This window comes from Plecotus auritus (assembly GCF_963455305.1).
Source record: "Plecotus auritus genome assembly, chromosome: 6".
NCBI classification, from domain to species: domain Eukaryota; kingdom Metazoa; phylum Chordata; class Mammalia; order Chiroptera; family Vespertilionidae; genus Plecotus; species Plecotus auritus.
The window spans coordinates 107,647,811-107,659,891 of record NC_137773.1 but is presented as its reverse complement, the minus strand read 5'-3'; the positions used below and the strand labels follow the sequence as shown (position 1 = coordinate 107,659,891).

The 12,081-nt window shown below is 45.8% G+C and overlaps 1 protein-coding gene across 1 annotated transcript in view; it reads right to left on the bottom strand.

Moving 5' to 3' along the window:
• OBSCN (obscurin, cytoskeletal calmodulin and titin-interacting RhoGEF) overlaps window positions 1–12,081 on the bottom strand; it is a gene marked incomplete at its 5' end in the record, with an annotated part of 172,327 nt that overhangs the window by 100,319 nt on the left and 59,927 nt on the right. Inside the window, 4 exon segments of the mRNA XM_080676888.1 lie at window positions 567–842; window positions 3,299–3,574; window positions 6,030–6,305; window positions 8,767–9,042. Of these exon segments, the coding sequence (XP_080533014.1) occupies window positions 567–842; window positions 3,299–3,574; window positions 6,030–6,305; window positions 8,767–9,042 (1,104 nt within the window).

The window sequence follows — 12,081 nt, the reverse complement described above, 5'->3', positions numbered from 1 at the left end:
CCCACCCAGCCTGGACTGGCCCCACCACTGGGACTGAAGCATCCATCTTATATAAAAACTGCTGTTTGAAATTTTAACCCTGTTATTTTGGCTACTGTAAATGCTTGCTTGCTTAAATAATAAGGAAAATAAGGCTCCAACTATTCCAGAGAGGCCATATACTATGCCCCAGATAGAGATGTCAGTGTTGGCACCAAGCCAGGCTTTGCGATATGGTCTCATGGCCCCTTCCCAACACGCAGGCCATCTTTCTTGGAAGGCCCAGAAGTCTTATTCCAAATTTGGGAAACAAAAAACTGGAAAAAGTATAAATAATGAAAGTTTCCTCCATGTTGAGGGCCCTGGAATTAGAAATACACATTTCCCTCAGGCCTGCGAGTAATAAAATGTAACTCCCTTTCTCTAAGCATGGCTTGCTTTATCTCTCATCTTCTGTAACAGGATGATATGGAAGATGAAGGATAGAAGGCTAAAGAGGTAAGGTCCAGGTGAAAGAGCAACAGGCTGTGTCTGGCTGTAGTCATTACCTACACACAGGGCTAAGTTAGTGCCACCAAAGAACTGACCTGAGACATCTAGGCTGAAGGTGACCCGCTGTCCCCCGGCCTCGCAGCTGTACTCCCCGCTGTCCCCCTTCGCCGCCTGCTGTAGCACCAGCCGCCGGGTGAGGCCGGTGGCCTCCACGTGCACTTTCGAGCTCCCACTCAGCTTCTTGCCATCCTTGTACCATGTCACCTGCGTCTGGGCCTGGGCCACCTCGCAGCTCAGCGTGGCACTGGCCCCAGCCATGGCCTTCACCTCGCTATGTGCCGACTGCTCCTTGGCAAACACCACTGTGGGCTCTGGGGACAGGAAGGGACACACAGGGTCAAAGGTATTTTCTAAATCAGGAGAACGGCACTCGGGACGCAAGGACTGAGCGGGGAGGTGGCAGGACCAGAAAATACACAAGGCTCTGTGTGACCTGCAGAAGCCCCAGCACATTCTCAGCACAAGTAGCTCATTCATCTGCACATTGACCACTGCCCAGGGGACGGTATCTGCAGTAGGACTTCTGCAGAGCACACACCCTCTAGCAGAGGGACTTCAGGCCATGAGGTGTGCACACACCCTCCCCAGGTGACCAAGTCTTTCCCGGATGTGCAGGGAGCATTCCCACCGACTGAGGGACAGTTCCTGGGCTCCACCTCCCACCTGCCTTCAGAGTGTCACGTGCTGGCCACCTAGGGGACTGAGCTGTGCCTCCTGAGCCTGTCTCTTCCATGGTTTGGATGACTCACAAAGTGGTGGACCTTGGCTATGTTTTTGGACTTTACAGTTTCCTCTTCTGTGGTGTGTCTGTTCATGGGGATTTGGGGCACCATAATATTTCTCCCCACACCTTCCAAGTCTAATAATATATCTTTTGCGTAAATCATATTATCTGAATTTCACTTCATTTTTTCCCACCTTTATATGTTTTACTTTATTTCCTGCTGACAAAGGTGGTGACTGTGAGCACCCTTGGCTGGTCCCTGCTCTCACAGGCAAAGGTTTCAAGTGTCATTTAGTGTGATTAGCTGGTTTTCCTTCAGTATCATTTATCAGATGAAGGGTGATCCGTTTTCTTTATAATTGGTTAAGATTCTATGGCATGAATAGGTATTGATAAACATTTCTTCTAGATGTCTGACATTAAATGTTATCAAAACTCAACTCTACACTGATGAAGCGATTGTTTCCTATTTCAGTTTTAATCTGCTCACGTCATAAGTGAGGTTGATTTGCTGACCTTTGTAGTGGTCACACAGCTGGGCTGTGACTTTCCTTATATTGCACCGTCCTCTTAATACATTGCTGATCCATTTTGACACTACTTAGATTCAGATTTTGGCCTTGGTCTCCACAATGGATTGGCCCTTTATGAACTCTCCCTATCAATCAGATGTTGGTGATAGAGGTCATGCTGGTGCCACGTAATAAGCCAGAGATTGTAACTCCTTCTCAAGCTCTAGAATGATCTCCATGAACATGCATTAATGTTCTTAAAAAATAGTTCATATAATTTTCCATTGGAGCCACTGGTGTGTCATTTTTACCTATAAGAACTACTTTTTATTGTGGTTCCATTTATTGAATCAGTTGTAGGACTACTTGAGCTGTCTAAATCTTATGCCACTTTTCATAGAGTTTTCTAATAATTTGGTCAATGTGTCAAACCTTTTCATATTTACTCCTACAAAATAATTTATCATATTCTCCTAAAGTAACAATTAAAATGTATAGTGGAATTTTTTTTATCTATACACACCAAAAAACATTGTACACAGATATAACATGAAATTGATATACGAAATTGATATGTAGAGGCACTTGAAAGTGGATTTAAGGTTAAAACCTTCTAACAAAATGAAAACAGTTCGCAGACATCTCTGTGAACAAAGCAGACAGGGATAAATACACATGTGTCGTTAGGAAATACTATGACATAAATACTGACTCCACAGTCAAGGGCTATCGCTATAGTTACTTGTCTTCAACAAGGTGCGCAGTGTGGGAGAAGCTCCTTATTCCTCTCCATGTCTAAATCTATACATCAGACACCCAGGGGATTCTGACATAGGACACAAAAAGAAACCAAGATGTACTTTAGGAAAAGAATTCCAGACCTCACATGAGCAGGTCCCCAGAACACACCTTCCAATACTCTGCTCCTACTTTACTTTTTGCACAGACCTTGCAAGAAATCATGGATCTAGATTTTGCGACAAGTGAGGATCCAGTAACTTCTACATCCACATGCAAGGAGTGTCCTAAAAAACTACAATTGGCTAACACACTGTTCAGTCTTGAGATGGATGCAAGTAAGATTGGGTGGCAGGAACTACCCCATATTCTGTTGTAATGAAATTCCAATGTGTCTCTGCCCGTGTTGCTGGGTTCGGGCATCGGGGAGCTGCCAAGACTTGGGAAGGAGGAAATTCACATAACATAGGTAAGAGACGTCTGGTCTAACTCAGACTCCATCTGAAAGGTAGAGCCTGAGTCCCGGCTGGTGAGGAGCACCCAGAAGGCTCTGGCTGGTGCTGGGAACCATGACTGAACTAAACCTGAGCACCACTCCGCTTGTACAGGAAGACTTCTCCCTTCTGCTCACTCTCTGCCCATCCAGCCTGCTCTGGCCCCACCACTGGGATGCTATGGGAGATGGAGGATAGAAGGCTAAAGAGGTGAGGTCCAGGGGAAAGAGCGCCAAGGTGTGTCTGGCTGTAGTCATTACCTACACACAAAGCTAAGTTAGTGCCACCAAAGAACTGACCTGGGACATCTAGGTAGAAGGTGATCCTCTGGCCCCCGGCCTCGCAGATGTATTCCCCGCTGTCCCCCTTCGCCGCCTGATGCAACACCAGCTTCCGGGTGCAGCCCGTGGCCTCCACGCGCACATTTGAGCTCCCACTCAGCTTCTTGCCATCCTTGTACCATGTCACCTGCGTCTGCTCCTGGGCCACCTCGAGGTTCAGCGTGGCACTGGCCCCGGCCATGGCCTTCACCTCGCTGTGTGCCGACTGCTCCTTGGCAAACACCACCGTGGGTTCTGCAGACAGGGAGGGACACACAGGGTCAAAGATATCTTTTAAATCAGGAGGACAGCACTGGGGACAGAAGGACTAAGGAGGGTGGTGTTAGGACGTGAAAATCCTCAAGGCTCTGTGGGACCTGCAGAAGCCCCAGCACATTCTCAGCACAAGTAGCTCATTCATCTGTACATTGACCACTGCCCAGGGGACGGTTCCTGCTGGGGACACCGTGAAGGACTTCTCCGGAGCACACACCCTCTAGCAGAGGGACTTCAAACCATGAGGTGTACACACACCCTCCCCAGTTGACCAAGTGTTTCCCAGATGTGCAGGGAGCATTCCCACCCAGCCAGTGACAGGTCCTAGGCTCCACCTCCCACCTGCCTTCCGTGTGTCACCTCCTGGCCTCCTAGGGGACTGAGCTGTGCCTGCTGAGCCTGTCTCTTCCATGGTTTGGATGACTCACGAAGTGGTGGGCCTTGGCTATGTTTTTGGACCTTACAGTTTCCACTTCTGTGGTGTGTCTGTTCATGGGGATTTGGGGCACCGTAATACTTTTCCCCACTCCCACCAAGTCTAATAATGTATCTTTTGCATAAATCATATTATCTGAATTTCACTTCAGTTTTTCACTTTAATATGTTTTACTTTATTTCCTGCTGACAAAATTGGTGACTGTGAGCCCCAATGCCTGGTCCCTGCTCTAACAGGCAAAACCTTCAAGTGTCACTTAGTGTGATTAGCTGGTTTTCCTTCAGTATTAATTCTCAGAAGAAAGATGAACTGTTTTCTTTATAATTGGTTAAGAATCTATGGCATGAACAGGTATTGATAAACATTTTTTCTAGATTTCTTAAATTAAATGTTATCAAAACTCAAATCTGCATTGATGATGCGATCGCTTCATATTTCAGTTTCAATCTGCTCATGTCCTGAGTGAGGTTGATTTGTTGACCTTTGTAGTGCTCACACAGCTGGACTGTGACTTTCTTTATAGTGCATCCTGCTCTTAATACATCGCTGATCCATTTTGATAATACTTAGCTTCAGATGTTGGCCTTGGTCTTCACAATGGATTGACCCTTAATTTGAACTCTCCCTATCAGATGCTGGTGATAGATGTCATGGGGTTGCCACGTATCAAGCCAGAGACTCTATGTCCTTCTGTAGCTCTAGTAGGATTTCCATGAACATGCAATAATTTCCTTACAGAATAGTTCATATAATTTTCCAGTGGAACCACTGGGGTGTCATCTTGACCTATAAGAACTTTTTTTTTTATTGTGGTTCCATTTATTGAAAAGGATTATTTGAACGGTCAAAATCTTATGCCACTTTACATACAGTTTTCTAATAATTTGGTCAATTTCTCAAACATTTTCATGTTTACTCCTACAAAAATCATGTGACATATTCTCCTAAAGTAACAATTAAAAATGTTTGATGAATTTTTTTTGTATCTATACACACCCACAAGCTATTGTACACAGATATAACATCAAACTGTTATGTAGAGGCACCTAGAAGTCAATTTGAGGTTAAAACTCACCTAACAAAATGAAAACACAGTTAGTTCACAGTCATCTCTGTGAACACATCAGACAGGAACAAATACACATGAGTCATTAGGAAATACTATGACATAAATACTGATTCAACAGTCAAGGGCTATTGCTATAGTTACTTGTTTTCAACAAGGCGTGCAATGTGGGAGAAGATCCTTATTCCTCTCCATGTCTAAATCTATACATCAGACTCCCAGGGGAATCTGACACAGGACACAAAAAGAAACCAAGATATACTTTAGGAAGAGAATTCCAGACCTGACAGGTACAGGTGCCAGGCACACACCTGCCAATCCTGTGGTCTATGTTTACTTTTAGCACAGACCTTGCAAGAAAACATGGATCTAGATTTTGCGACAAGTTAGGATCCAGTAACTTCTACATCCACACGCAAGAAAGTGCCCTAAAAAAATTCAATTTGCTAACATAGTGTTCAGTCTTGAGATGGCTGCAAGTAAGATTGGGTGGCAGGAACTTCTCCATATTCTGTTGTAATGAAATTCCACGTGTCTCTGCCCGTGTTGCTGGGTGCAGGGATCTGGGAGCTACCATGACGTGGCGAGGAGGAAATTCACATAACACAGGTAGGGGATGTCTGGTCTACTTAAGACTCTACGTGACAGGTAGACCCCGAGTCCCGGCTGGTGAGGAGCACCCAGAGGCTCTGGTTATTGCTGGGAACCATGACTGAGCAAAACCTGAGCACCACTCCGCTTGTACAGGATCACCTCTCCCTTCTGCTCACACTCTGCCCACCCAGCCTGGTCTGGCCCCACCACTGGGATGATATGGGAGATGGAGGATAGAAGGCTAAACAGGTGAGGTCCAGTGGAAAGAGCACCAGGGTGTGTCTGGCTGTAGTCATTACCTACACACAAAGCTAAGTTAGTGCCACCAAAGAACTGACCTGGGACATCTAGGTGGAAGGTGACCCTCTGGCCCTCGGCCTCGCAGCTGTACTCCCCGCTGTCCCCCTTCGCTGCCTGCTGCAGCACAAGCCGCCGGGTGCAGCCCGTGGCCTCCACGTGCACATTCGAGCTCCCACTCAGCTTCTTGCCATCCTTGTACCATGTCACCTGCGTCTGGGCCTGGGCCACCTCGCAGTTCAGCGTGGCACTGGCCCCGGCCATGGCCTTCACCTCGCTGTGTGCCGACTGCTCCTTGGCAAACACCACCGTGGGTTCTGCGGACAGGGATGGACAAACAGGGTCAAAGATATCTTTTAAATCAGGAGGACAGCACTCGGACCCAAGAACTGAGCAGGGAGGTGGCAGGACGAGAAAATCCTCAAGGTTCTGTGTGATCTGCAGAACACCTTCTCAGCACAAGTAGCTCATTCATCTGCACATTGACCACTGCCCAGGGGACGGTCCCTGCTGGAGACATCCTGAAGGACTTCTCCAGTCCACACACCCTCTAGCAGAGGGACTTCAAACCATGAGGTGTACACACACCCTCCCCAGGTGACCAAGTCTTTCCCGGATATGCAGGGAGCATTCCCACCGACCGAGGAACAGTTCCTGGGCTCCGCCTCCCACCTGCCTTCCTTGTGTCACCTGCTGGCCTCCTAGGGGACTGAGCTGTGCCTGCTGAGCCTGTCTCTTCCATGGTTTGGATGACTCACAAAGTGGTGGACCCTGGCTATGTTTTCGTTCTTTACTGTTTGCTCTTCTGTGTTGTGTCTGTTATTGGGATTTGGGGCACCGTAATACATGTCCCCACTCCCACCAAGTCTAATAATGTATCTTTTGCATAAATCATATTATCTGAATTTCACTTCAGTTTTTCACATTTTTATATGTTTTACTTTATTTCCTGCTTTCCTGCTGACAAAATTGGTGACTGTGAGCCCCCTTGCCTGGTCCCTGCTCTCACAGGCAAAGCTGTCACATGTCACTTAGTGTGATTAGCTGGTTTTCCTTCAGTATCATTTCTCAGAAGAAAGATGAACTGTTTTCTTTATAATTGGTTAAGAATCTATGACATGAATAGATATTGATAAACATTTCTTCTAGATGTCTGACATTAAATATTATCAAAACTCAACTCTGCACTTACAATGTGATCGCTTCCTATTTTAGTTTCAATCTGCTCACATCATGAGTGATGTTCATTTGTTTACCTTTGTTGTACTCACACAGTGGGGCCGTGACTTTTTTATAGTGCTTTGTCCGCTTAATAAAATGCTGATCATTTTGATACTACTTAGCTTCAGATGTTGGCCTTGGTTTCCACAATGGATTGGCCCTTAATTTGAACTCTCCCTATCAGATGTTGGTGATAGATGTCATGCTGATGCCACATATTAAGCCAGGACTCTATGTCCTTCTCTATCTCTAGAAGTATCTCCATGAACATGCAATAATTTCTTTACAGAATGGTTCATATAATCTTCCAGTGGAGCCACTGGGGTGTCATATTGACCTATACTAACTTTTTTTTTATTGTGGTTCTTTTTATTGAAAGGATTGCAGGACTATTTGAACTTGCAAAATCTTATGCCACTTTCATATATTTTTCTAATAATTTGGTCAATTTCTCAAAACTTTTCATATTTACTCCTACAAAAGAATTTGTCATGTTCTCCTAAAGTAACAATTAAACATGTATAGAGGATATTTTTTTGTATCTATACACACCCACAAACTACTGTACACAAATATAACACTAAACTATTATGTAGAGTCACCTGGAAGTCGATTTGAGATTAAAACTCTCCTACCAAAATGAAAACACAGTTAGATCACAGACATCTCGGTGAACAAACCAGACAGGGATAAATACACATGAGTTTAGGAAATACTATGACATAAATATTGAGTCCACAGTTAAGGGCTATCGCTATAGTTCCTTGTCTTCAACAAGGCGTGCAATGTGGGAGAAGCTCCTCATTTTATTCCTCTCCATGTCTAAATCTATACATCAGACTCCCAGGGGATTCTGACACAGGACACAAAAAGAAACCAAGATGTACTTTAGGAAGAGAATTCCAGACCTGACAGGAACAGGTCGCCGGCACACACCCGCCAATCCTCTGGTCTATGTTTTCTTTTTGCACAGACCTTGCAAGAAAACACGGAACTAGGTTTTGCAACAAGTGATGATCCAGTAACTTCTACATCCACACGCAAGAAAGTGCCCTAAAAAACTACAATTGGCTAACACACTGTTCAGTCTTGAGATGGATGCAAGTAAGACTGGGTGGCAGGAACTTCCCCATATTCTGTTGTAAGGAAATTCCAACGTGTCTCTGCCCGTGTTGCTGGGTGTGGGCATCTGGGAGCTATCAGGACATGGGGAGTAGGAAATTCACATGACACAGGTAAGAGATGTCTGGACTACCTCAGACTCCATGAGAAAGGCAGACCCTGAGTCCCGGCTGGTGAGGAGCACCCAGAAGGCTCTGGCAGGGGCTGGGATCCATGACTGAGCAAAACCTGAGCACCACTCAGCTGGTATTGGAACACCTCTCCCTTCTGCTCACACTGCCCATCCAGCCTGGTCTGGCCCCACCACTGGGATGATATGGGAGATGGAGGATAGAAGGCTAAGAAAGTGAGGTCCAGTGGAAAGAGCACCAGGGTGCGTCCGGCTGTAGTCATTACCTACACACAAAGCTAAGTTAGTGCCACCAAAGAACTGACCTGGGACATCTAGGTGGAAGGTGACCCTCTGGCCCCCGGCCTCGCAGATGTACTCCCCGCTGTCCCCCTTCGCCGCCTGCTGCAGCACCAGCCGCCGGGTGCAGCCCGTGGCCTCCACATGCACTTTCGAGCTCCCACTCAGCTTCTTGCCATCCTTGTACCATGTCACCTGTGTCTGGGCCTGGGCCACCTCGCAGCTCAGCGTGGCACTGGCCCCGGCCATGGCCTTCACCTCGCTGTGTGCCGACTGCTCTTTGGCGAACACCACTGTGGGCTCTGCGGACAGGAAGGGACACATAGGGTCAAAGATATTTTCTAAATCAGGAGGACGGCACTGGGGACAGAAGGACTAAGCAGGGAGGTGGCAGGACGGGAAAATCCTCAAGGCTCTGTGTGACCTGAGAAGCCCAGCACCTTCTCAGCACAAGTAGCTCATTCATCTGTACATTGACCACTGCCCAGGGGACGGTCCCTGCTGGGGACACCGTGGAAGACTTCTCCAGACCACACACCCTCTAGCAGAGGGACTTCAGGCCATGAGGTGTGCACACACCCGCCCCAGGTGACCAAGTCTTTCCCAGATGTGCAGGGAGCATTCCCACCCAGCCAGGGACAGTTCCTGGGCTCCACCTCCCAACTGCCTTCCTGGCCTCCTAGGGGACTGAGCTGTGCCTGCTGAGCCTGTCTCTTCCATGGTTTGGATTGAGAAGGCTAAAAGGGGCTAATTCCGCCCTAACCGGTTTGGCTCAGTGGATAGAGCATCAGCCTGTGGACTGAAAGGTTCCAGGTTCGATTCCGGCAAGAGTATGTACCTGGGTTGTGGGCACATCCCCAATAGGAGGTGTGCAGGAGGCAGCTAATCAATGTTTCTCTCTCATCGATATTTCTAACTCTCTATCCCTTTCCTTTCCTCACTGTAAAAAATCAATAAAATAAATAAATAAATAAAAAGGGCTTATTACAATGTAACCCTGATATTTGGGGGCTAGTGATCTGAATCCATGCCAGCAAGCTCTGTGTACATTCTTGATAACCTATAATTAAGTCACTACCTCCTTCCCAGATACTGTTCTTGAAGAACCTGTTATTGTGAACAGTGTGCTGCCCCGGAGGGACGGTTATTAACACTGGCGCCAGGCCAGACCATCAGATATGGCCTGGAGACCCCCAACACATCTGGGGGCCTTCTTGCAAGGCCCGCGAAAAGGACCGGAAGCATAATCCATATTTGTGGTACAAAGACCACAAGGATAGATAAAAAGAAGTCCCACGCATGTTTCTGCACTCAGATTTGGAAGGCTGTTCCCTGAGTCTGATGGTGTATTAAACAATGTCCCTCCTCTTCTTTTTTTTTTTTTTTTTTTAATATATATTTTATTGATATTTTACAGAGAGGAAGAGAGAGGGATAGAGAGTCAGAAACATCGATGAGAGAGAAACATCGATCAGCTGCCTCCTGCACATCCCCCACTGGGGATGTGCCCGCAACCAAGGCACATGCCCTTGACCGGAATCGAACCCGGGACGCTTCAGTCCGCAGGCCGACGCTCTATCCACTGAGCCAAACCGGTTTCGGCCCTCCTCTTCTTTAAAGTGTCGCTTGGTTTTTCTTTGGTCTTCTGCAACAGGATGACTCACAAAGTGGTGCACCGTGGCTGTTTTCGGTCTTTACTGTTTGCTCTTCTATGGTGTGTCTGTCCATGGGGATTTTGGACACTATATTTCTCCCCACTCCCACCTTTTGTATTAATCATATTATCTGAATTTCACTTCAGTTTTTCATACTTTTATATATATTTTTTTATTACCAGCTTTCCTGCTGACAAAAGTGGTGACTGTGAGGCCCCTTGCCTGGTCCCTGATCTCACAGGCAAAGGTTTAACTGTCACTTAGTGTGATTAGGTGGTTGTCCTTCAGTATCATTTATCAGAAGAAGGATGAACCATTTTCTTTATAATTGGTTAAGAATCTATGACATGAATAGATATTGATAAACATTTCTTCTAGATTTCTGACATTAAATGTTATCAAAACTCAGCTCTGCACTGATGAGGCGATCGCTTCATATTTTAGTTTCAATCTGCTCATGTCCTGAGTGAGGTTGATTTGCTGACCTTTGTAGTGCTCACACAGCTGTGCCGAGACTTTCTTTATAGTGCATCGTCCTCTTAATACATTGCCCATTTATTTTGATACCACTTAGCTTCAGATGTTGGCCTTGGTCTTCATAATGGATTGGCCCTTAATTTGAACTGTCCCTATCAGATGTTGGTGATAGATGCCATGCAGGTGTCTTGTAATAAAGCAGAGACTGTACCTCCTTCTCAATCTCTAGAAGGATCTCCATGAACATGCAATACTTTCCTTACAGAATATTTCATATAATATTCCAGTGGAGCCACTGGGGTGTCATATTCACCTTTAAGAATTTTTTTTTATGGTGGGTCCATTTATTGAAAAGGTTGTAGTATTATTTGAGCTGTCAAAAACTTATTTCAACTGTCATATAGTTTTCTAATAATTTGGTCAATTTCACAGACCTTTTCATATTTACTCCTACAAAATCATTTGTCATATTCACCTAAAGTAACAATTGAAAATGTTTGGTGGATTGTTTTTATGTCTATACACACCCACAAACTATTGTACACAGATACAACACCAAACTGTTATGTAGAGGCACCTAGAAGTTGATGTGAGGTTAAAACTCTCCTAACAAAAGGAAAACACAGTTAGTTCACAGACATTCTGTGAACAAACCAGACAGGGATAGATACACATGCGTCATTAGGAAACACTATGACAAAAATGCTGACTCAACAGTCAAGGGCTAACGCTATAGTTCCTTGTCTTCAACAATACGTGCAGTGTAGGAAAAGCTCCTTATTCCTCTCCATGTCTAAATCTATACATCAGACACCCAGGGGATTCTGACACAGGACACAAAAAGAAACCAAGATGTACTTTAGGAAGATATTCCAGACCTCACAGGTGCAGGTCCCCAGCACACACCTGCCAATACTCTGCTCCTTTACTAAGGGCACAAACCTTGCAAGAAATCATGGGTCTAGATTTTGCGACAAGTGAGGATCCAGTAAAGTCTACTTCCACACGCAAGGGAGTGCTCTAAAAAACTACAATTTGCTAACACACTGTTCAGTCTAAGATGAATCCAAGTAAGACTGGGTGGCAGGAACTTCCCCATATTCTGTTGTAGTGAAATTCCAACGTGTCTCTGCCCATGTTGCTGGGTGCAGGCATCTGAGAGCTACCAGGTCTTGGGAGTAGGAAATTCACATAACACAGGTAAGAGAT